The 26,079-nt window shown below is 48.8% G+C and overlaps 1 protein-coding gene across 4 annotated transcripts in view; it reads right to left on the bottom strand.

Moving 5' to 3' along the window:
• The window catches only part of C5AR1 (complement C5a receptor 1), a 34,254-nt gene extending 8,683 nt beyond the window's left edge, over positions 1 to 25,571 (bottom strand). Inside the window, exons 1-3 of one of the 4 annotated variants that reach the window (XM_045989462.1) lie at positions 25,241 to 25,312; positions 19,801 to 20,011; positions 11,764 to 11,851 (exon numbers count right to left, since the gene is read on the bottom strand). In XM_045989462.1, coding sequence (XP_045845418.1) covers positions 11,764 to 11,808 — 45 coding nt within the window. In that variant the 5' untranslated portion in view covers positions 11,809 to 11,851; positions 19,801 to 20,011; positions 25,241 to 25,312. Of the gene's footprint in view, positions 1 to 2,987; positions 3,158 to 11,763; positions 11,852 to 17,836; positions 18,005 to 19,800; positions 20,012 to 25,240 lie in introns of those variants that run through there. The other 3 variants (XM_045989463.1, XM_045989460.1, XM_045989464.1) reach the window with 3 other exon arrangements.
• Positions 25,572 to 26,079: the final 508 nt, after the last annotated feature.

Raw genomic sequence — 26,079 nt, 5'->3', positions numbered from 1 at the left:
CGGGACTCACAAGAATAGCAATCATCGTCGTCAAGCTCTATTCTAAGCCCTCGGCTTGTATGAGCTCATTGAACCCCCAGAACAACCCTATGAGCGTTGTCACTGTTGCAACAACCATCTCACAGATGGGAAAACTGAGGCTCCTCTTAGAGCTTAAGAGAGCTTCCCGAGTCCTCCCTGCAGGTAGCAAGTGGCAGAGTTGAGTGAGAACTTCTGAGATTTCGAGGCCTCTCTGAGTGACTACATGGTACAGGGCACTGGGCAGGTCCGGGGGAGGGGGGGGGGAGGGCGGGGCAGTGTGTTCAAAGCCACAGCCACAGGTGAGAACCAGGGAATGTTCTACCCACCAGAACATGAAAGAAGGCCAGCGTGGCCGGCAGGGGGCCAGGATGAGGTTGGAAGGGCCACCAGGCTATCCATTTTGTATCTTATCCTTGGGTCATGGGGAGCCATGGGGGGAGTTTGAGCTGCAGAAGGGCTAGGTTAGTTTCAGTTTACAAAGATCCCTCTGGCCACTGTGAGACGGTGAGATGAGAGGCAGCAGGACCAGAGAGGAGCTGAGAAGGAGCTCCAGGCCGCTGACGATGGGAACGCAGATGGGGGGGGCGGGGGTTCATGGCCAAGAGGAGGAAGCAAAGTAGAAGGATTTGAAAGCACCGAGGAGACGAGACGCAGTCCTGCAAGTGGTACGCCATAAACTCTGCCCCAGGGCCTGGCCTTCCATCCACCCCCATTCTTCCAGAAAGGGAAGTCTTGCCAACCGTGCCCCCAAGGAAGGAAAAGAACAGACCCCCTTAGGGATGCTGTCAGAGCCAAGAAATCCACAGGAGGCAAGCCCTGCTTCCCCCTCCCCTGCCACAAACTTCAAACATTCCTACAACTACACAACATCTCTGAATAACCCACCCACAGAACCCCATGGGGCATCAGAGGTCGCGTCCCCGGAGAAATGGGATATGAGAGCGAGGGTGGGCATCTTGTCTCTGATCACTTTTCTTGAATTGCACGACCTCCATGACCCCCCCAAGCGCTCACAATTTTTAAACCCTGTGAAAAACACAAGTCTCCAGTCCTTGGAGGGGCATAGTGAACTGCCTCACGGGTTGGCAAAAATCAAAGAAGTAGGATTGGGGGGTGCCTGGGTGGCTCAGTGGGTTGAGCCTCTGCCTTCGGCTCAGGTCATGATCTCAGGGTCCTGGGATTAAGCCCCGCATCGGGCTCTCTGATCAGCAGGGAGCCTGCTTCCTCCTCTTTCTCTGCCTGCCTCTCTGACTACTTGTGATCTCTCTCTCTCTGGCAAATAAATAAATAAAACCTTTGAAAAATAGTTAGATGGGCAGGTGAAGGGGTGGGCAGACCCTCTCTTGCACTGTAGATGGGAAATATAAGCTGGTGTGACTTTTGGCAAGACCCATTAAGATAAAAATTGCCCGTGGACTCAGCCTTGGCAGTTCTGGAGACCCAGACTTGGGGCCAACGTTGTAACTTTGGCTTTAAAGGCAAAATATAGGAAACAACCAAGATTCTCCATTAGGAGGGGATGGACCCGCCCAGTAGACTAATATACGGTGGATAAAAAGAAAGAAGGCATTCCCTGGAAATACACAGGGATGATAACAGCATCTTCCTCATAGATGTACATGCAAAGAGTCTAGCACAGGGCCGGGGCATACAGTAAGTGCTCAATAAATACTGCTTAAAGATACTCTATGTTAAACATGAAAAAAAAAAAAAGCAAGATGTAGGCTAAGGTGCAGAATGTACTTCTACTTGCTGGGGGCAGAAAGGATAGACACATCACAATCACTGAGCGCCGACTGTATGCCCCATAAGAGCTTTCCGAGTATTATTTAATACTCTCAACGAGCCTATGATGTTGGTTCTAATTCTGTAGGATTGTTACCCCCGTCTTCAAGGTAAAGAGAAGGAACCCCAGAAAAGGACTCGTGTTTTGCACAGGACAGGCAGAATTTGAAGCTGATGTCAATTTGATACCCTGGCCAAACTACCAGCTACCTCATTCCCTGCACCTCTGTCCTTGAACACCTGTAGACTTTCTGGAAGGATCCAACACACGCCGGTGTCCACAGTCACCTCTGGGGGCCATGACAAGGAGTCCAAGGCTCTGGGCTGGGCAGGGAGAGTGACTTCTCACTGAATACCCTTTGGTATTTGGGATCATTTTATGGAAAGGAAAAGAAGGCGAAGCCCTTAGCTGGTTTCTCAAAATCCACTTGGTCCTGGTCAGGCCTCCAAAGTGGGATGAGGCAATGCCAAGCCCCTCCCTGGTCAGCTACTAAGTCCTCCGTTTCCTCTTTCACCCCAGAGAAGCAAGACGAGAATGTCTAGCGAGACAGGTACCAAATCACAGCCCTGCCTCTCTGGAAGCCCACCCTGGGGGCACAGGTGCACATGGCAGGGGAACCCCCCTAAGCCTGGAGACCGTCTCCCCCTGACACCCACAGAATCCACAGGACAGCCTGGGTCACCCACAAAGGACCCGGGCCATCTCTGCTCTCGCCTGAGCCTCAGTTTCTCTGTCTCTATAATTCAGAACATCTGAAAGTCAGAATGAGTCACTGTCTTTCTCCCAAACCGGCTCTTTGCAACCCCCCACGCTCCCCTCCTACCATTCCCGAAGCCTGAAAGATCTCTTCTGGATCTCTCCACTTGGGGAAGGGCGTCATTGGATCAGATCCTAGGCAAGGGGTTTCCTACCCTGGGGACCTTTTGGATTCCGGCCCTAGGGCATCTTGGTGTCTCTATAATCCTTTGACAGTCCTTCCTTCTAAACTGCCTCCCAGCCCCTGGGGAGTCTGAGAGTCTGAGATGAGGGTCAGGGAGAAGGGAGGAGATGGAGGACAGAGAGAGGAGGAAGGAGAGGGAGAAAGAGTGTGAAGGGGAGAGTTGGAGGGGGGAGAGAGACCCAGCAAGGAGAGAGGGAAGGGAGGTGGTGCCCGTGCCCACGATCCCTCTGGGAAACTCACCATGTTCAGGTCTCCCAGGGACCCCGCTGATCAAAGGTCCCTCCTGCCCACAGACTGTGGTTTCTAAGCCCCAGGGGAGGATGCAGAGCGCAGGGAGGAAATGACCAGTCTTTCCCCTCTGGGGTTCTTATTGGTCTGTGTACTGGGCACCCCATCTGGGGCACTCACCCAGAGAGCTCTGAACACCTCCTTCCAGTCAGAGGAGGGAGGCTGGGCTTGCAAAACTGAGGAAGTCCCTCGCCGGACAACAAGGGTGTAATCCTTGGTGCAGCCCTCCCCCCCCAGCCTTCTAGGCTCAATCCCTCTCGGCCTCAGTTTCCCCATTTGGGACCTTCTAGGGCCCCCGGCGGCTGCAGAAAAAGCTCAGAGGTCCAGCTGGCTCAAATCCCCCCCCCCAGGGTTCTGGGGAGCAGGGATGGTGAGCCCCAGCCTCCTGGCCAGGTTGCTTTGAAACCCAGAGAGGCAGAGCAGGTCTGTGGAGGTGGCCCAGGCCTTGGGGACTGGTACATCCTCCTGCCTTGGGTTTGGAAGGTGACCAACAAACCCAGGAATGTATCCTGCCACAGATCTGGAGGCCAGAAGTCTGAAATCGGGGCAGCAGCAGGGCTGTGCTCCCCAGTCCCCGGAGGCCCTAGATGGGAATCAGTTCCTGCCTCTTCCAGCTTCTGGGGACTTTGGTTGGTGGCCATCCCTCCAATCTCTGCCTCTGGGGTCACATCTCGTACTCTCCTACCGGTGGGTCCCAAACTCCCCTCTGCCTCCCCCTTGTGATTATATTTAACGTCCCCCTGGATAATCCAGGATAATCTCCCACTGCAAGATCCTTAACAGCAAAGTCCCTTTTGCTATTTAAGGTGATGCCACGGGTTCTAGGAATTAGGATGTGGACATCATTGGGAACCTTCCTGAGCCTCCCAAGATGAGCGTGGTTGTGATGATAAGCACAGAGACAGGCTCATTTTCTGTGTCTTCTCCTTTTTTAAAATTTATTTATTTATTTATTTGACACAGAGAGAGCACAAGTGGGGGGAGGGGCAGAGGAAGAAGCAGACTTCCCGCTGAGCAGGGAGCCTGACCAGGACTCAACCAGAGGACCCTGAGTTCATGATTGAGCCAAAGGCAGACGCTTAACCCACTGGGCCACCCAGGCGCGCCTTTCCTGTGCTCTTCCGCAGCTCTGGAATAAAGCACCCAGGTCTTTCCTCCACAAATAGCATTTTTCTCCAGCAGCCTTCAACTTTGTAAAATATCCAGCTTTCTTTTCGTGGCAAAGGTAGTCCATGAGCACTGCAAACATTTGAACAATGCAGAGATGTAATACTTCTACCAAAAAAATTGTTTTTTCTTTTTTTTAAGATTTATTTATTTGACAGATAGAGATCACAAGTAGGCAGAGAGGCAGGCAGAGAGAGAGAGAGGGGAGGAAGCAGGCTCCCAGCCAAGCAGAGAGCCCGATGCGGGGCTCGATCCCAGGACGCTGGGATCATGACCTGAGCTGAAGGCAGAGGCTTTTACCCGCTGAGCCACCCAGGCGCCCCTGTTTTTTCTTTTTTAAAGTGACAAGTCTCCACTCCATCCTTCCGAAACTCCTATGGAGTTTGAAGTGTGCTAGACTTTTACAAGTGTGGTATTTGTATTCGGGGACAGACACGTGGGTGGACAATGTTCGGCAACTTTTAGTTGCGCTAAATGAAACCGCGTGGGGGGTCTACATGGACTCCGCACGGATTTGGAAGGTCCCTTGGTGAGGGTTTTGTGCCCATTGAGAGGAGGTGTTGTTACACACTCTGGCCTCAAGGGGGCGCCTGAACTGGGGGAGACTCAGAAAGCCAGGTCACACCCCCTTGATGTTTTTTAGGATTTTGGACCAAAGTTGTGTATTGCCTTAAATTATGGGTTATTTTTCTTTCTTTCTTTCTTTAAGATTTTATTTTTATTTGAGGGATTGAGCATGAGTCAGGGGGAGGCTGAGCAGGGCGAGTGACCAGGGACTTGATTTCAGGACCCTGAAATCATGACCTGAGCCAAACCGCTAAACCACTGAGCCACCCAGGTGCCCCAAATCACAGGTTCTTAACGTTTTCGATGTCTTAGACTATCGACTTGGTGAAGCTATCAACTCAGATTTTTTTTTTCTTGCAACTTATTTTGATGTGATTTAATTGGAACTTAAATTGGAAGTGACACGGAGAATAAAAGAAACTCCTGTATGCCCTTCACCCAGATTCACTCATTGTTGCATTTGCCCTCGGGTGCTTTCTTTTGTATGTTCCCACTGTATGCTTAGGGGAAGGCGGGCTCTTGATTTCAGCTTAGGTCATGATATCAGGGTCAGGGGATCCAGCTCCCCCCCCCCCCCCCCGCCCCACCTCTGCAATCAAGGGAGAGTCGCCTGGAGATTTTCTCTCTCTCTCTCTGCTCCTCTCCCCTCTCTCTCAGATTAAATAAATAAAAATTTAAAAAGAAGAGCCATACCCAGGCAGCTCAGTCAGCTGAGCAACTAATTTTATTTCTGCTCAGTCACGATCCAGGGTTCATGAGGTGGAGCCTGGCATCTGGCTCCCTGCTCAGCGGGGAGTCTGCTGGAGATTCTCTCTCTCCCCCTCCCCTGCTCTCTCTAAAATAAATCAATCTAAAAAAAAAAAAAAGGATAAAGGAAGTGAGGGAGGGAGGAAGAGGGTGGAAGGGAGAGATATTTGTCTTAAGAAACTGGCTCCCCCAATGGTGGAGGCTGGGAAGCCTTGGGAAGCTGACAGAGAAGGTCCGCATTTATATCTATGTATCTCTATTTTTGCATTTTCTCCAGAATCACTTGAGGGTAAGCTGGAAACCCCGTGGCGCTTCACCACAGGGCAAGCAGGAAATGTACTACTGATACAATCTTCCCTCCTCCTTCAAATTTCCCCAGTTGTTCCAATAAGGTTCACTTACCACTTTTGCTTCCAAAGTAAGCATTTTTGTTGTTGTTGTTTGTTCGTTTTTTTTAAGATTTTATTTTATTTATTTGACAGAGAGAGAGAGAGAGATCACAAGTAGGCAGAGAGGCAGGCAGAGAGAGAGGAGGAAGCAGGCTCCCTGCGGAGCAGAGAGCCCAATGCGGGGCTCGATCCCAGGACCCTGAGATCATGACCTTAGCCAAAGGCAGCGGCTTAATCCACTGAGCCACCCAGGCGCCCCGCATGTTTTTTTTAATACATTTAAAGACACCTTTTGTCCATTTTTAACTGCATAACAAATCCGTTCTTCGCTGGAAAGCTGTTTATATAATCATTTCCCTATTGGTGGTATTAGATGGTTTCCAACCCTTTTGTTCATACCACTGTGCACATCCTTATACACATATCTTGGTGCCTGTGTACAAGCATTTATTAAGGATTTTATTTATTATTTATTTGAAAGAGAGAGAAAGGAATGAGTAAGGGGGAGGAGTAGGGGAGAGGGAGAAGCAGACCCTCCACTGAGCAGGGAGCCTAACTCAGGACTCTCTCAGGACTCCAAAATCAGGACCAGAGTTGAAATCAAGAGTTAGATGCTCAACCCACTGAACCACCCAGGCACCCCTAGGCACCTCACTTAACACCCCTTAACAGTAAGGGGGGAAAGGAGGAGGAGCGCAGATGGGTGAGCCTTTTAAGGGTAGGACTCTGTTGCTGCCCAAGCTCTTCCTCCTGCACAGCCTACTGGCTAGAATGTGTCACATGACCAAGCACCTGTACAAGGGAGGCGGAGAAAAGCCACTGTAAGCCAGGTGTTCCTGATATCCTTCGAACACTCCACTCTGGTGGACAGATGAGAAAATACATTCTTGAAGACCACAGAAGTCAGTTACAAACAGCATCAGGAAGGGCAGCTTTAATTTTAAATATGACGGTCTTATTTATTACTGCCAAAATAAGAAACCTAGCAGAGGACTGGGTGCCTGGCAGGCTCAGTCAGAAGACTGTGTGACTCTTGATATCCCAGTGTGTTCAAGCCCCACATTGAGTGTGGAAATTAATTTAAAAATTTTAAATAAACTTAAAAAAAAAAACAAACCAAGATGGGATGCCTGGGTGGTGCAGTCAGTTAAGCGTCTGCCTTTGGCTCAAGTCATGATCCCAGGATCCTGGGATTGAACCCCACACTGGGCTCCTTGCACATCAGGGAACCTGCTTCTCCTTCTGCCTCTCCCCTGCTTGTGTCCCCCCCCCAAATAAATAAAACCTTTTTTTTTTTTAATCTTAAAGAAAATATCTAACAGAAGAAAATGTGTGAGAGAAGAAGAATGGGCTAATAAATTTCTTCCATTATTAAGTTAGACAACTGTGAGATGCTGAACGGTCCGCAAGACCACCCTCGCTTCTGAGTCTGGAAACTGTTGTGCTCATGGTTACAGTTTATTACATGCAAAGGACAGAGACTGTAAACAGCCAAGGGAAGAGCTGCAGGGAGCAGAGACCAGGAGGGCTCTGTACTCAGAGTTTCCACTTGCCCTCCCTTCGCAGAGACACAGACAGCTCTTTCTTAGCAACAGTGTGTGACGATACAGACTGAGCATCGCCTACCAGGATGCCCACCCAGGCTTTGATGTCCAGTCTTTGCCGGGCCTTGGTCATGTAGACCTGGTAGGTCACCACTGTGGCTGGTCTCGGTCTCCAGCCCCCCTGGAGGTCTAGCTGATTAACACCATGTGACCCAAAACCCCCCACCTTAAATCACATTGTTAGACCATCTGGAGTTGCCCAAGGCTCCATGTAAACCAAGACAGTCTTATCAGACTTCATTCCAAGGGCTTCAGTTACCTTCCAGGAGCTGAGGAAAAGTCAGAAGTCTTTTTGGACACAGGTAAATGTTTTACTACCTATCAGTGGCTCATAATGATGGAGTTTTGGGGGGTTAAAAGTTACTTACATAGGGATGTCTGGGTGGCTCAGCGGGTTAAGCATCTGCCTTTGGCTCAGGTCATGATCCCAGGGTCCTCAGAAAGAGCCCTGTGTGGGGCTCCCTGCTCAGCAGGGAGTCTGCTTTTCCCTCTCCCTCTTCCCCTCCCCCAGTTTGTCCTCTCTTACTCTCTGAGCAATAAATAAAGTCTTTTTTTTTTTAAAGCTACTTACATAGGACACAACAAAATCTAAAGTTTTAGATGTGTTATAAGATTCCTTTGTTAGAAGAGTGCCTGGGTGGCTCAGTGGGTTAAGCCTCTGCCTTCAGCTCAGGTCACGATCCCAGGGTCCTGGGCTCGAGCCCCGCATTGGGCTCTCCGCTCAGTGGGGAGCCTGCTTCCTCCTCTCTCTCTCTGTCTGCCTCTCTGCCTACTTGTGATGTCTCTCTGTCAAATAAATAAATAAAGTCTTTTTTAAAAAAAGATTTGTTAGAAATAATATTTATAGGGGCAATTTTATGATGCAGAATCATATCTGCTTTCCTGAAATTATGGAGGAACAATAAAAGATTTTTTTTTTTATGTTGCTGAGATTTCTTACTAGTAGTTAGAAAGACTGAGAGTTTCAAAATAAAGTCCTGGGATTCTTTCAGTTTGCCCTGAGAGTAAAAAAAAGAAAAGAAAAGAAAATTGGTAGTAGGTCTGATGGCTCAGAGAGTGCAAGAAGATGTATTATTTATCTTCAATGAAGGATTTGTACCTAGACTCCATAAAGATTTCACAGAGGGGCGCCTGGGTGGCTCAGACAGTTGAGCAACTAACTCTAGATTTCAGCTCAGGTCATGATCTCAGGGTTGTAGGATTGAGTCCTGCTTGGGCTCCCTGCTCAGAGTGGAGCCTACTTGAGATTCTCTCTCTCTCTCTCTGCCAGTCCTCCCTCTAAAATAAATGAATGTGGCTCTTTAAAGATTTTATTTATTTATTTGACAGAGAGAGTCACAGCAAGAGAGGGAACACAAGCAGGGGGAGTGGGAGAGGGAGAAGCAGGCTTCCTCCTGAGCAAGGAGCCCAATGCGGGGCTCAATCCCAGGACCCTGGGATCATGACCTGAGCCAAAGGCAGAAGCGTAAAGACTGAGACACCCAAGCACCCCTAAATAAATAAATCTTAAAAAAAAAAAAAAAAGAAGTTCAAGGACAGACAAAACTAGATTTTGCTGTCACAAGCCCAGATAGACGTTCTTCTTGGAGGGTAGAAACTGTAAGGGGTGTGGGGCTGAGTGGGTCTAGGGAGTGGAAACTTGCTTTTACTTGATCTGAATGAGCCAGAGGCAGAGGCTTAACCGACAGAGCCAACCAGGTGCCCCAAGACACATTAATTTGTACTCACATCTCCTGGTATCTGAAGTTGGCTGGGCCAAGAGTGTGGCTTGAGCCTCCATGGCGCAAAGAGGAGCAGCTGCGGCCAGCCACCACCCTGCCAGCTACCACAGGAAGCCCCAAGCCAGACACATGTTGGCCACTCACCCTGAGGCTCCCACGTGGTGGCCACAGGGTCCCCTGAGGAAGGATGTGGTGGGTCCTCTGGCAGCAGTGGTTGGGCCCACACCCAACCAGGGTCAGGATCTTCTGACCCTGCTCAGACTGACTCCCAGAGCTTCCAGCCCCTGCTGAGTGGGGAACGAGGTGGTGACAGGAGGCCCAGGGTTGGGGCGGGGGAGGCTGGGAGGAGGCCAGGGGCCAGGCCCTGTCAGGCAGAGGGCCTCTGGAAGGCTGTGGGAAAAGAGCATCATCAGCAAGACAAAGCACCCCACCCACTTCACAAGAACCTAGCCAGATCACAATGAGAAGTGCCAGGCCGGGGGCGCCTGGGTGGCTCAGTGGATTAAGCCGCTGCCTTCGGCTCAGGTCATGATCTCAGGGTCCTGGGATCGAGCCCCGCATCGGGCTCTCTGCTCCGCAGGTGAGCCTGCTTCCCCCTCTCTCTCTGCCTGCCTCTCTGCCTACTTGTGATCTCTGTCAAATAAATAAATAAAATCTTTAAAAAAAAAAAAAAGAAGAAGAAGAAGTGCCAGGCCTGACTGAATACAGAAGTGGTAATTAGTACTCTGAACTTTCTAGAAGTTTCTAATCCTAAAATAGCACAGATGTGGAGTGTGAGCATCTCTGATCCTAAAATGCCAATCATGAGATATTTTTGTAAAGATTTTATTTAATTATTTGAGAGAGAGAGAGCATAAGCAGGGGGAGAGGCAGAGAGAGAAGCAGCGCCCCCCCCACCCCCCCCCACCCCCGCGTCGAGCAAGGAGCCGGATGTGGGACTCCATCCCAAGATTGGGATCATTCCTTGAGCCAAAGGCAGATGTTTAATTGACTGAGTCCCTCAGGCGCCCCCTAACATACCTTTTTTTAATTTGTGTTCATTTATTTTGATATTATTACAACACTCTACTCTTTTAGACGTGCAGTCCTACACATCGTGACAAAACCCTGAACTGCATTACCACCACCGCAAATGAGACCCAGAAGGGTCTCATCACCCCCAGAAAATTCCCTCAGGCTGCCTCTCTGTAGTCATCCCCTCCCCCACCCGTAACCCTAGGCAACCACTGATCTCTTCTCCGTCACCAGAGTTTTGCCTTTTCCAGAATGTTCTATAAATGGAATCATACAGTACGCAGCTTTCTGAACCCGGCTTCTCTCACTTAGCACAATACGTTTGAAATTCATCCCTGTCACCGTGTGTAGCAAAAGTTCCTCTTAACCTTAAGCGGTATTCCACTGTACCTACGGCGGGGAGGGGGCGGGGGGGGGGGGCAGATGGTTTCTTTGTTAGTCAGTCGGAAGGACATTCGAGTCATCTCTGGTTTGGGATGATTACTAAAAAAGCTGCTGTAAGGGGCACTTCAGTCCGTGGAGAGTGCAACTCTACTTCTCGGGGTTGTGAGTTCGAACCCCATGTTGAGTGAAGAGATTACTTAAAAATAGAATCTTTAGGGTGCCTGGGTGGCTCAGTCATTAAGTGTCTGCCTTCAGCTCAGGTCATGATCCCAGGGTCCTGGGATCAAATCCCAAATAGGGCTCCAGACTTGGCGGGAAGCCTGCTTCTCCCTCTCCCATTCCCCCTGCTAATGTTCTCTCTCTCGCTGTCTCTCTCTGTCAAATAAATAAAATCTTTAAAAAATAATAATTAAAGAAAATGGTTTAAAAAAAAAAGAAAATAGGACAAGATATGGAGAGGACTCACAGTTTTGCCTGCATTTCCCCAAAAGCAGAGAAAATGACTGAGACGATGATTTAGGTGATGGTAGTTTATTTGGGGGTTGATCTCAGGAAGCAGGAGTGAAGGGGTAGAGAACGGAGCCCAAGAGAAGGGCAGAAGGCCAATAAAAGATGTGTTAGTCACCTCCGTACAGTTTGTGGGCACCTGGGGCTCGATGCTGGGGATGCTGTGAGGAACCAGGCAGAACATGCCTGAGGATCTTCCAATGGGAGGATGGGGAACCTGGGCATTGATGCCACCGCTCTGATCCTGCTTTGGGTATGGGTTGCCCCAACTTGGGAGATCATAATCTCCTCCCACTCTGGGGGCCACATCTGACGTCCAAATAAGTTAAAGCCAGAAAAACTGAATTGAGAGGCTGACTGTGTCTTGGAAACCATCAGCCCCAGCTGTGGGCAAACCAAGGTGGGGACAGGAATCCACATTGTCTACCACACATAGGTGGCCCTTGACAATTTTTCCTTTTTTTTTTTTAACCAGAAAATTATCTCTTTTCTGGCCAGAGGCAGTAATTTTCTATCTACTTTTTTTTTTTTTAAGGACTAGAAATCAGTTTCTCTGCTTCACTTCTAAATCAATGCTCAAAGAAAAATAATGTAAAACTATCAAGTTTAAAGACGACTGAATGGTTACCTTTTCCGAAGCACCAAATTGTCGGCATGCCCAGGAGGCTCGCATATTTCAGCCAGGCGTGGAAGAAACAACACCCAGTGAAGTGGAGCTAATGAGGCAGGTAAAGCAAGCATAATAAATATCCTCAGAGAACTAAGGGAGGTTATTGAAAATTCCAAGCCAGAAGAGGGTGTTATGAGGTAGAACCTAACTGGAGACAAGGGATATCAACACTATAATTGCTGAAATAAAGAACTCAATAGGTGTGTTAAATGGCAGGATAGACACAGCTCAAGAATAAATGAGGGAGCTCAAAATGCTAGCCCAAAAGGCATCCATATGGGACAGAGGGAGAGAGAGACTCGTAGTAATAATGTGAGATATGTGGATGGTATAAATGAAAATTCTAGGGTGCCCAGCTGGCTTAGTGGGTGGAGCATGGGACTCTTGACCTCGGGATCCTGAGTTTGAGCTCCACCTTGGGTGTAGGGATTACTTAAGGAAATAAAAAAATTTTAATAAATAAATAAATAAGGGGGGCCTGGGTGGTTCAGTCAGTTGAGCATCTGCCCTTCAGCTTGGGTCATGATCCCAGAGTCCCAGGATCAAGCCTGGAGCCCCGCATCAGGCTCCCTGCTCAGCAGGGCATCTGCTTCTCCCTCTCCCTCTGCCCTTCCCCCTGCTCCTGCTCTCTCTTTCTCACTCTCTCTCTCTTAACTAAATAAAGAAAGAAAATAATAATTAAAATAAGGTAAAATCTTTTAAGAAATAAAATTAAGTTCTAACTTCTATCCTATAGAATCTCTCTGGAGAAAAGAAAGAGTAGATAGGGACACACTATGGGAAAAAAATATTAACTAAGAATTTTGTAAGCTATATTATTATTACAAATAATAACTAAGAATATCAACCAAGAACTAAGGACACAATACCTCATACCGAAATGTTTATTGTATGATGAGCAAGAAAGATTGGGTGGGGGAGATTAAAAAAAATAAATATTAGCCAGATTTTAAAATATCAAGGTATTAGGGAAAACCACAAACGCCTCCAGAAAAGGGAGACTCTTTTTTTTTTTTTTTAAAGAAGACAGGGGTGTTTGGGTGGCTCAGTTGGTTAACCATCTGCCTTCAGCTCAGGTCATGATCCCAGAGTCCTGGGATTGAGTCCCACAGGCTCCCTGATCTCCTTCTGCCTGCGCTCCCCCAGCCCCTTGCTCATGCTCTCTCTGTCTTGCTCGCTCTCTCTGGAACAAATACATAAAATCTTAAAAAAAAAAAAAAAAGGAAATCCACCCCCCCACAAGAAAGAATACAAATCAGACTGTTATCCAACTCTAGATGCTAGGAGATAACACAGTAACATCCCCCATGTGATGAAAGACTGAACAAGGGTTGTATAACCAGATGAATGAAGGTGATACTCAAAAACTCAGAAAATTCCCCTCCCATACACCCTCTTTGAAAGAACTCAGGACAAACAAGAATAGGAGTTAATTCAGGAGGAAGTGACACATTTTAGAAACAAGGTGAGAAACAAAAGAAATAGTGACCACAAAAATAAATGATTGTCCGCACAAGCGAAGATAAAACTCACTGATGTCAAAACGGGAGTTGCAGGATGTAGATGGAAGGTGGGGGGAGGACGGCCAAGTCACATTTAGATTCTTATCTTGTTTGGGGGAGGACATACATACGATATGCATCGAGCACTGATAAGAGGGGCACCCGTGTGGCTCAGTCAGTTAAGCATCTGCCTTGGGTTCAGGTCATGACCTCAGGGTCCTGGGATCAAGCCCCACATCGGTCTCCCTCCTCAGTGGGGAGTCTGCTTCTCCCCTGCCTCTGCCTCTTCCCATGCTCATGCTCTCTCCCCCTCTCTCTCGAATGCACTCTTTCTCTCAACTAAATAAAATCTTTAAAAAAAAAATCACACCATTTATGACAACACAGATGAACCTTGAAGTCATAATGCTGAAATAAGTCAAATAGTGTACAATCTCATTTACCTGTGAATATTTTTCAAAATACAGGAAAAAAAGATTGGTGGTTGCAGGGAAGCGGGATGAAGGTGGTCGAAAGGTACAGACTTCTAGTGATAAAATACGTAAGTTGCATGGATTCCAGGTACAGCACCATGAGTATAATAGATAATAGTGTATTATAGGGGCACCGGGGTAGGCGCAGTCCATGGAGTAGGTGATTCTGGATCTCATGGTTGTAAGTTCAAGCCCCACCATGGGCAAAGAGACTACTCAGAAATAAAATCTTAAAATAATAATTATTATTATAATTATAATAGACGATATATTGGAAAACTGCTAAGGGAGTAGATCTTAACAGTTCTCATCACCAGAAAGGAAAAAAATTGTTAACTATGTATGTATGGTGACAGATATTAACTGAACTTATTGTGGCGATCGTTTTACAATATATACAAATGCTGAATCGTTAGGTTGTACAGCTAAAACTCATGTAACGTGATATGTTGATTTTACCTCAATTTTAAAAACAGAATTCCAAATTCATGGAGGTTGTTGCAGGCAGATAAACCTTTATATGTGACTGGACAGGTTTTTGACCCCTCTGCACCCATCCCACATCTATAAAATGAGCGGAAAAAAAAAAAATACAGTGCATAGGGTTGTTGTCAGAATGTTATGATCAAATGAGAAACACCTCACCATACTAAAGCTTTTTATTTATTTTTTAAAGATTTATTTATTTGGGGGGGGCAGAGGGAGAATTCAAGCAGACTCCAGCAAGACGCAGGGCTCGATCCAACGGCCCTGATTATGACTTGAGCAGAAACCAAGAGTCCAGTGCTGAAGTGACTGCACCACCCAGGTGTCCTCACAATGAAGCTTTTTAAATGACCGTAGTGCTTGTGGAATTGAGTGAAAGCTGAGAACGCAAAACCGAAGCAAGACGCATAATTCGTTTCTTGCTAAATCCATCGGAGTATATAACAGAATTGCTATGTGCTATTTTTTAAACTTCATTAAAGTAGAACTGATGTGCCCTCAGCACATCTCAAGAATGAAATGTGTGACACCTTCACCACAGTCAAGTTAACAAACATTTCCATAATGCCCAGAAGGTCCTTTGTGCTTCTCTGTAACTGATCACTCTCTCCACCCTCCATCCTCAGGAAACCACTGATCTGCCTTCCAGCACAAGGGATTAGTTTGCATTTCCTAGAATGTTGTTTGCATGCATAGAATCGTCCAGGAGGAGGGGATTTGCCTTGCCTGGCTTCTTTCATTCATGCTGTCATCCATCATGGCGCACGTATAGCCCATTCCTTTTTCTGGTGAAGCTGTAGCTCACTGTAGAGGTGGTAGGCAGAAGCATGGCCCCTGGGTGCTCCCTGCCCTGATAACTGATCCCCCAACAAAAGCTCCGGACGCCGAGGGGAGCCTCCCTGGTTGGCAGTACACCATGTACGTGTGGTCGCATAACGTTGCCAGGAAAGGTGAGCACTATCCCCATGACTCTACGGGGAAAGACAAGCAGAAGATCGTGCCTGGTCTCTCCCAGATGCTACCCTGCGCACCCTCCCCCTTGGCTGACTCAAACCTCTCTCCTTGCCCTGTGATAAGTCATGAACACGATGATAAGAGCTCTTCCAGGTTCTGTGAGTCACTAAATACAAGCGTTGTCTCGGGGATGAGCGACAGATGCTCCTGTCTTGGGGGGGGGGGGGGTCTCTCAGCTTCTGCATCTCTCAGAATTCCCAAGCTTTACCTCCATTCGCTCTCCATCTTCAGCTTTCTTTCCACTCCCCAAACCCAGATATCACCCACCCCCCAGGACATCCCCTGCCCCAGTTTCCTTGTCTCCCTCTCTCTCTCCTCCACTTCCCTGCCTCACCTCTTCTCTTCCCAGCCAACACCACTCCAGATGCTGCTCCATTTCTTGGTTTGGCTCTCTCCGTGGCTAATTGCACACCACCTGCTTGTCTCTTTCTCAGAATTCTCATCCCCTCTCTTCTTTGTGCGTCGTCCTCCTCTAAGTCAGCCAGATTTCAGCATTTCCTTCTCTCCATCCCTCTTCCCTTGGCCTCTGTCCACCATCCAGCCTCCCGTTTCTCCTCCATCCAGGTCTTCCTTCAGCCCAGACCTCTTTCCTGCTCTGTGTCACTCTCTCTCAGTGCCCTTGCCTCTCCCTGGGTTCCCCCCACCTCCCTGTCTCTCCTTCACCCAGCCTCTGAGGGGCCCTCCATACCCTCTGGCCCTCGCTCACTTTGTGTCTCTGAGCCACTTCCAGGGAACTCAGGCCCTTCCAGCCTCATTCCGTCAAACCCACCATCTGTCTTTCTTCCTTCTACCTTGGCATGTTCAGCCCCTTCTCTCTCTTCACTCCATCACTTCTTCTTTCCCTTCTCCTCCCTCTCCACCTCTCATTCTCCCATCTTCCTCCTGATCTTCTGTTCTGTTTCTCTCCTCCTCAGCCTCTGACCACTTCTCCCTTCCGTATCACAGTCCTTCCTCCACTCCTCCCTTTAGTCTCCCTCCTTCCCAACTCTATAAGCGTTCTGTCTCTCTCAGAACCTCTCTCCCTCCACTTCTCTCCATATTTCCATCTCTCCGTCTCTCTCTTTTTTTTTTAAGATTTTATTTATTTATTTGAGAGAGAGTGAATGAGCATGAGCAGGGGGAGCAGCAGAGGGAGAAGGAGAAGGACTCCCTGCTGAGCAGGGAGCCTGATGCAAGACTCGATCCTGGAAACCTGACATGATCGAAGCCAAAATCAAGAGTCAGACGCTCAACCAACTGAGCCACCCAGGCGTCCTTCCATCTCCCCAACTCTTAACATCTCTGCACACCTCCATTTCTCTTTCACGTTTGGCCTCAGAGACTCCTCACAACCCAAGGTGCCACTGCCCCCCCCCCCCCAATATCTCAGTGCCAGCTCGGCTCCCACCCTCCCACCTGCACTGTCCCCTCTGTCACCTCCCTGCCCCCTTTCTGACAATCTGCCCTAAGAGTTTCCAGAGTTACAGCTGCCCCTTCTCTCTTGACAAAAACCACATTTGATTCTTCTTATCACAATGAAGTGGGGGACATCAGAACATCGTCAAGCAGAAAGCAGATAACAAGAGACAATCCCCTTGGTCATTATCAAATTCAGAGCAAGCACTTCCTAGGTGGTCACCTACATTGCTTCTGTCCTCTGACAGTAAATTTTCAGTCACCCACAGTCCCAAGCCCCAGGTGTCCTGGTCAGCAAGGATAGACAACAGAGAGATTTCTCAGGCTCTGGGCATCGCCCTGAAAGAGAACTGGATGAAAAAGGCTAAACATGTTGCCAGACCTTTACTGTTGCTCTAAGAGGAGCTACGAAGAGCCCAGGGTGTATCAGTTAACTATTGCTGTTGTTATAGACTGAATATTTGTGTCCCTCCCCACATTTGTATGGTAAAACCCTATCCCCCAATGTGATAGAGTCGGGAAGCAGGGACTTGGGGGTGACGAGATCATAAGAGTTTAGCCCTCATGAATGGGATCAGTGCCTTGATTTTTTTAAGATTTTATTTATTTTTCAAAGATTTAATTTATCCAAGAGCTCATGCGTGCACAAGCAAGGGGAGGACCAGAGGGAGAGGAAGAGAATCGCAAGCAGACTCTACGCTGCACACAGAGCCCGATGCAGGGCTCCATCCCATGACCCTGAGATCATGACCTGAGCCAAAACCAAGAGTTGGACCTCAACCAACTAAGCCACCCAGGTGCCCCCCAAATTTTATTTTTTTAGGTCACCTTCACACCCAACGTGGGGCTCATACTCACAACGTCAAGATCAAGAGCCACAAGCTCCACTGACTGAGCCAGCCAGGCGCCCCCAGGGTCAGTCAGTACTCTTACACACGGGACCTCAGGGACTCTCACTCTTTCTGCCACGGGAGCACACCACGAGATGACGGCCGACTGCACACCAGGACTCGGGAACCTGCTGGCATCCCGATCATGGACTTCTAGCCTCCAAAGCCATGAGAATAAATATTTGCTGTTTTAGCCGCTTGGCCTTTGGTAATTCACTCTAGCAGCCCTCATGTAATAAATATCTCCAATATGAATGACTTCAAACAATACCTTTGTTGTTGTTCACAGGTCTGTGGGTTGGCTGGTTGGGTCTTTTGGTCTTGGATGAGTTCATCCATGCATATGACCTCAGCTGGGGTCGGGAGGTGGCTCTGTCTCTGGGAGTTGGCACAATATCAGCTAGGTGACTTAGGACAGTCTCTTGTCCTCGGGCAGGTGAGCCCAAGCTGACTGCCATGAGAGTGGACACTTTCTAAGAGAACAAACAGAAGACACAGACTCTTGAGACCCAGACTCAAGACTGACACCATATCACTTTCCATTGGTCAAGGCCAGCCCAAATTCAAGGGGTGAGGAAACTGACTCCCCACATTGAGGGCAAGAATTGCAAAGTCCCAATGCAAAGGGTATAGGTGGAGAGGGTGGTTTGGGGGCCAACCTTTCTGTTTTACTTGTGACACTGTTGGACAGCTGTGATCCTAATCTTTCATATGAACCTAAGGAGAAAACAAGCCCAGGGTGCCTGGGTGATTCAATTAGTTAAGCGTCTGCCTTCAGCTCGGGTCATGACCCCAGGATCCTGGGATCAAGCCCCACATCGGGCTCCCTGCTCAGCGGGGAGCCTGCTTCTCCCTCTCCCTCTGCTGCTCCCCCTGCTTGTGCTCTCTCACTCTCTCTCCAGCAAATAAATAAAATCTCTATATATACCACTCTAGGTATTTTAAGCATAAAGGTATCTAACACAGGGAATTTAGGGATTTAAAAGGTCATAGGCTATAGCTCCTACAGAAAACAGTTAGGCAGTCCCTCAAAAACTTCAGCATGGTGGGTGCCTGGGTGGCTCAGTGAGTTAAGCCTCTGCCTTCTGCTCAGGTCATGATCTCAGGGTCCTGGGATGGAGCCCCACATTGGGCTCTCTGCTCAGCATGGAGCCTGCTTCCTCCTTCTCTCTCGCCTGCTTCTCTGCCTACCTGTGATCTCTGTCTGTCAAATAAATAAATAAAATCTTAAAAAAACAAACTTCAGCATAGAATTATGATATAACCCAGCAATGCCAGCCCTAGATAAATAACCCAAAGACTTGAAAACAGGGACTCAAACAGAACCTTGCATGCCAATGTTCATTGCAGCGTTGTTCACAATAGCCAGCAGGTGGGAACAACCCAAGTGTCCATCAGCAGAGGAATGGATAAACAACATGAGGTATAAATAGATTACCCCCCCATAAAAAAGAAACAAAGTTCGGATACTTACAATGACACGAACAAACCTCAAAGACATCATACTAAGGGACATGAGTCAGACACAGAAGAATAAATATGATATGAAACATTCTACTTAAATGAAATATCTAGAATAGGCAAATTCGGGGCACCTGGGGTGCCCAGTCTGCTAAGCACCCGACTCTTGATCTCACCTCAGGTCTCGATCTCAGGGTGGTGAGTTCAGGCCCCACACTGGTCTCCACACTGGGTGTGAAGCCCGCTTAGGAAGGAAGGAAGGGGAGGGAGGGGAGGGAGGGAGGAAGGAAGGGGAAAAAAAGGCAGAAGTTGTTTGTTTGTAGATTTTATTTTTAAGTAATCTCTCCATTCAACATGGGACTGGGATCATGACCTGAGCTGAAGGCAGACCCTTAACCAGATGAGCCACCCAGGTGCCCCACCACTGGGATTTCCAGCCAGAGTGCCTACACTCAGGCTTTCCATATGGTTTGGGCTGAGAAGCAAAAGGAGCAGGAAAACCAGCCTGGTGTAGAGTCAGACTGCCCGGTTTTCATCTTTGCACGCACACACCCTGCGACACACACACTTACCGCTCCGTCAATTACCCTTTACCCCCCTGGGGTGCTATGTTAACATCAGCGCCTTTTTACACCGTCCCTGCCCGGACGCCCGGACACCCGGACTTGGATTCTCAGTTTCAGGTGTGAGCACAGCATCTTGGTCCTCCCATCCCCCTGCCTCCCCCCAGGACAGCCTTGGCTGGGATGGGACCATCTGTGCAGCTCAACTTACTTTCAGAAGTCGTCATTCCATCCACCTCGTCCCCTTGGAAGGAACGTACTTCCCACTCCTTTATACCAAGCGGCCGTGCAACTTCCTTGGCCAGCAGGAGGAAGGCACACAGGACCCAAGCAGGGGCTTGAAATGCAGTTGGGCTCACATAGCTGCTGTTGCTAGAAGAACCTTTCTGGGATAGCCCGTGGGTCCCACGCATTGGATGCACCTGCCAAGGCCAGCCAAGGTCAGCCTACCCACCAACACCTGAGAGAGCCCAGTCAGGATCATCGAGCCACCCAAACATGCCCAGCCCCAATCAGTCAAGCCCCAGATAACCTCAGATTTAGAGGAGAGGCCAGCCAAGATCAGCAGAGCCTTCCAAGCACGATCAGCTGACCCTCAGCTGACCCCCAGATGCGTGTGCTAAATAAACATCAGTGTGTGTGGGTCACACACAGGTTTTCATTCTTGATCACCCGATGAGGAAACTGACAGTTACCAGTTGTATACCCACGCACTCACCATCATTACATAGTGGCAGTGTGACTATGTGATGGCCAGATTATTTTATTTAGGATCCATGGGCCACATAGGAAGAGGGTGCCGGGAATGTTGTCAGAAATTGTACCCAGCGCCAGATGTGGAATGTACAGGATCTGGATGGCTGAAGGCGGTTTTGCAACCGTCTAAGTTTCAGGATGATGTGGTTGGAGGGTTAACAGGCTTGGAAAACCCATTCTCGGGACTTCCCATGACTTGGCTGGACTTCACCCAGATTTTTCCGGAGGCTACATGACTAGTAACATTGCAACAGATCGAATGCAGAAGCAGCTCTGAGAATCCAGTTGTCTTTTATTGAGCTGGACGTTAAGTATTCTCAAAAATGCGAAATAATTTAAAAAAAGGTGAAATAATGCCACTCTTCTCATTAAATTTTTTTATTTTGGTAAACAGCACTTTTCTTTTTTTTTTTTTTAGATTGTATTTATTTATTTGACAGAGAGAGAGAGCACAAGCAAGGGGAGCGACAGGTAGAGAGAAAGGGAGAAGCAGACTCCTCACCAGCAAGGAGTCAGACACTGGGCTCGATCCCAGGACCCCAGGATCATGACCTGAGCCAAAGGCAGATGCTTAATTAACTAAACAACCCAGGCGCCCGAACATAGCACTTTTCATTTAAAATGTTTTTTATGCTAAAATGCAAGGAGTTTCCAAATGTCCAGCAACAGAGGCGCCCGGATGGATCAGACTCTTGATTTCAGCTCAGATCATGATCTCAGGTCCTGGGATCGAGCCCCGCATTGGGCTCTCTGCTCAGCAGGGAACCTGCTTCCCCACTCTCTCTCTGCCTGCCTCTCTGCCTGCTTGTGATCTCTGTCTGTCAAATAAATAAATAAATTTTTAAAAAAGATTCTCTCGTTCCCTCTCCCTCTCCCCCCACCTTGCTCATGCTCTCTCTCAAAAAAATAAAAAAATTTTTAAAACAGATGAATGGATAAACCAAATGCGATACATACATTCAATGGAATATTACTTGGCCTTAGAAAGAGAGGAAATTCTGACACATGCTACAGCTTGGATGAAACTTGACCACAGGATGTTAAGTGAAATGAGACAGATACAAAAGGACAAATATTGGGGGCACCTGGGTGGCTCAGTGGGTTAAGCCTCTGCCTTTGGCTCAGGTCATGATCCCAGGGTCCTGGGATTGAGCCCCACGTCAGGCTCTCCCTTCCTCTCGCTCTGCCTGCCTCTGCCTACTTGTGATCTCTGTCAAATAAATAAATAAAATCTTTTTAAAAAAAGGACAAATCGTGGATTACTATGAGGCACATAATATGAGGCTTATATGAGATCATAGGACAGGCAAACTGTGAGGCAGAAAGTAGACTAGAGGTTACCTGGGATTGAGGAAGGGGGAGGGGGAATGGAGAGTATTGTTCGATGGATACAGAGTTTCAGTTTGGGAAGATGGAAACATTCTGGAAAGGAATGGTAGTGATCCTTGCACAGCAGTGTGAACATTCTTCATATCGCTAACTGTGCTCCTAAAATGTTTAAAATGGTAAATTTTACGTTACATATATTTTGCCACAATAAAATATTTACCAAAAATGCAATGAATTTATTATGGTTATTTTTAAATGATTCCATAAGTAAATTTTTTAACTTCTCGGTCTTTTTTTAAAGATCTTATTTTTATGTAATCTCCATACCCAACGTGGGGCTTGAACCCACAACCCAGAGATCATGAGCCGCTGGCTCCACCGACTGAGCCAGCTAGGCGCCCCTTGAACTTCTCGGTCTTAATTTAATACTAAATATTAATAGGCACAACTCACATACACAAAAGCTGTTTGGGGTCCTCAATAATTTTTAAGGTTGTAGGAGCGTCTGGGTGGCTCAGTGGGTTAAAGCCTTTGCCTTTAGCTCAGGTCATGATCCCAGAGTCCTGGGATGGAGCCCCACATCAGGCTCTCTGCTCAGCAGGGAACCTGCTTCCCCCCTCTCTCTCTGCCTGCCTCTCTGCCTACTTGTGATCTCTGTCTGTCAAATGAATAAATAAAAATCTTTAAAAATAATAATTTTTAAGATTGTTAAAAAAAATCCTAAGAGAAACAAGTTTGAGAGCTTCTGCTCTGTGAGCAGCTGAGCTGAACCTGAGCTAACTGTCCCTGACACATCTCTGCCAGAATCAACAAATTCCCGATTAAAAGGCAAAAAATGTAGTTTTACGTTTCTTCCGGCCAAAGCAGACAGGCGACCTCTAGTGGAAGTACGAGGTATTGCCTGAGGCGCAAAATTTCTCGGTAATTTTGTAGAGGACACAACTCAGTGCTCACACACACACACACACAAGATCAAACTCACACACACGCACACTCTCATACAGACCCACATATACACACATACACAAACACACACACACAGCAATACTGTAACACAAAGAGACCCAGCCTCACATATGGGCACACAGTCAAACACGCATACACACACGACACCAAAAATAGCATGATTAACAAAGGGCACTTAGTAAATTACCCCCATTCTCTCTTTTTTTATTGTAATGGAAAATGAGTTTCTTCCCAAAGCCATTAAATAAATGTTGAACAAGTAATTAAGATGAATCTAGGTTTGGCAGCATGCCCGATTAGAGGTCCACGATCCCTTAGCTGAAGTCCTTGGGGACGGATGCATTTCAGAACTCTGAACCGTTCCAGTTTTAGAAAGGCAATTCTGAGCTAATGCTATATTTTGCGTAACACTCCCAGGGGCCTGAGGCAGCCCCCTCCCCATCAGACATGTTCATATATTTGCAGCAAAACACATGTGAAAATTCACACCAAAAGGAGATAAAATAAAGAGCGTAAATAACTCCTATTAGTTCACCTGCCACCACGTGGGCCAAAATTACCCCCCAAAGAAATATTTTTCGGTTGTCACAGCTTTTACGAATTCGGAACTGTGCGTAAGGGACAAGGGGTACTGTTAGCAGGCCCCTCGCAAGTGCAGGCACTTAGATTCCAGCTCGGATTGTAAGCCTGGGATTCCAGGCCCGGGGAGGTGGCGACGGGGCGGACGGCGACTCTTTGGCGCCCCCTCCTGGCAGTCCCACCCCTCGCAGCTCGGCTGCAGCTTGAATGTCTACTGGCTTTGGCCTGATCCAGCGATGGGGTCCTGATTGGCCCAAACCTTCCGAGTAATCCCGCCTTCACTTGCCAGTGAGTGGTTGAACCCAAGGCTTAACCAACCGCACCAGACGGCGCCTGGCTCAGGCATCGGCTCCAGGTTTGTCATGTGACCTTCACTGATCCAATGAAACTGAAGGAAAGCCCTTCAGCGCACCAATAGGGGCCAGGCCTCCGTCCCTCGGAGGGATGGGAAGGAGTTCCGGGAGGCGCCCTGCGAAGCCGTTCGGGCATGAGGCTGACTCTCTGCACAGAAAGAACCAGAAACGGTTTGCTGAGGGCCCAGCTGTCCGACAGCGCCACCGTGCTGGGGCCAAGGCTTCCCTGAGGCTCCTCCCGGCGTCAGCACGGCGGGTACTAGTGCCCGCCCGCTACCACCCCACCCAGCACTCTGATGGGCAGCCTTTGCTTGAGGACCCCGAGAAACACACCGCCCCCACCGCCACCCCGACTCCCTCGGGACCCTGTCTCAGCCTCAGGCCTTCTGGCCCAGTCCCTCCTTCCCTCCCTCCTCTCACGGCAACCAGATGGGTGGAGGCGGCGATGGTTGCACAACCCTGTGCTCCATGCCCTGTACCGTACACTTTAAAATGGTTTAAATGGTAACTTTTATGCTTCGTGTATTTTACACACACCGCGGATTTTGACCCCCCACTTTTCTTCCAGGCCACCATCTTGATCGACCCACCACCGGCCACCACCGGCCCTCCCTCACCTGAACCACGGGAGTGGCTCCTCCCCCGGGGCTCCCCGCTTAGTTCCTACCCTTGCCTGGTACCGCCCCTTCCCACCCTGCAATGAGAGAGTCCTGTGGACAGCTAAGCTGGCTCTGTCCCTCCTCAGCTCCCACACCTCCCGTGGTTTCACCTCACTCCAAGCAAAAGCCGAAGTCCTCAGGGCAGCCCACAGGGCTCTGCACAACCGGCCCCCCTTTTCCCTCTCGGCTCACCACCTCCTGCCCTCCCCATCACTCGCTCTGCTCACTCACTGGCCTCGTGGTGGTTCCTTGAACAAGCCAAGCACCTGAGCCTAAGGGCCACCGCACTTGCTGTTCCGACTTCCTGGCACAAGCTTCCCTCAGAGATCGGCAGGCCCTGCCCTCACTTCTGCCCAGGGACCAGCAACTCCATCCCGTTCTGTCACCTTGACCCTGATTATTTTCCTCCTTGGTGCTTCTTATGACTGGACATAATGTATATTGAAGTTACTGATCCTATTTTTTGTCTGTCTCTCCTATGTCAGCTCCCCGGAGAGCAGGAAGGTTTGCCTGTTTTGTTCATGGCTGTGACCCCAACGCCTAAACTAATGCCTCGCACATCGTAAAGGCACAGTAAATGTTTGCTAAGCCCACAATTAAGAGACAGTGGCCAAAAAAGAGACTGAGAGATCATGAAGAGAGATCAGCACAGTGGAGGCGATAGGGCAGAGGGGGCTGAGCCAGGGAAGAAATGGGAAAGTAGGTTGGGCAGGAGAGCAAGGTGGGCACTTGGGGACAAGATGGGGGAGGGAGGAGAAAGGCGAGAGAGTGAGTCAGAGAGGCGAGTAAGGGACAGAGGCCAAGACTACACTGAGACAGGTCAGGGGAAGACAAAGAGGCAGAGACACAATGAGAGGACGGCAGGAGAGGACGGTGGAGAGGGAGACGCAGAGACAGGAAGAGAAGCCGAGGGATGGGGAGAAATGGAGCTGGGGAGAAGAGGGCAGGAAGCTAGAAAGACAGCCCCGGGGGAACACAGAGGCAACAGCAGTCCCCACCTCCAACTCACCACTTGCTGGTCTCCAGAAGCTCCAGACTGACTTGATATCCCTTGGGATCCAGGCTGGGGTTTTTTAATCCCTGAGGGACAGAAGTGGGTGGAGAGAAAGAACATGTGATGCTGTTCAAAAGGCTCCAGGCAGATCACTAGCTTGTTTAATCCTCCCTGAAACTCTGTACTATTATCATCTTCGCTTTACAGGACCAGAAAGGCTGAGGAACCTGCCCAAGGTTACAGAGCCAGTGAGAGGAGGAAGAGCGGGAATTTGAATCTGGGCATCTTAGGCCCCAGAATCAGTGCTCTTTAACCATCACCTGTGCTAAATAAAGGTGCGCTGTCTTCCTGGGTTCCCCTTCCATCTGGAGACCGCCTCTGGGAAGTGGTGTTGGAAGGGTAGAAGCGAGGAAGGCAGGCAACCAGAATGACTGACATTCTCAGCCCTGTCCTCATCCACAGATGTCCCAGCCTGAGGGAGGAGGCTAAGCTTCACTCTTCTGGGAAAGTCCCCAGTTCAAGGGAGGAGGCTGGACAGGAAAACTGCTTCCTGCCTATAGGGTCCAATGTCCTGCCGGGAGCCAGGCCTCCATCTTCTGGGTAGGAAGAAAGACTCAACTACCTTTGACTCTTTCAGCAGGACCTAAGTTTCTCTGCCTCTGTCCACCAGGAGTGATAGAGACCAGAGAGGTTGTACTCCTCTTCAAAGGCAGCACAGTGCTGGCAACTTCCTCTGTGATTTCCAGGGAGGCAGAGAAGCCCATGACCACCCCTGTCCACCCTCCTTTCTCAGGCCCCAGGATGAAGGCCTCAGTCCCTCCCAGTAGCATCCTGACATCTCAGAGTGACCGAGC

This window comes from Meles meles, chromosome 19, assembly GCF_922984935.1.
Source record: "Meles meles chromosome 19, mMelMel3.1 paternal haplotype, whole genome shotgun sequence".
NCBI classification, from domain to species: Eukaryota; Metazoa; Chordata; class Mammalia; order Carnivora; family Mustelidae; genus Meles; species Meles meles.
Note: the sequence above shows the minus strand (reverse complement) of the source record. Positions and strands in the feature narration are given on the sequence as shown.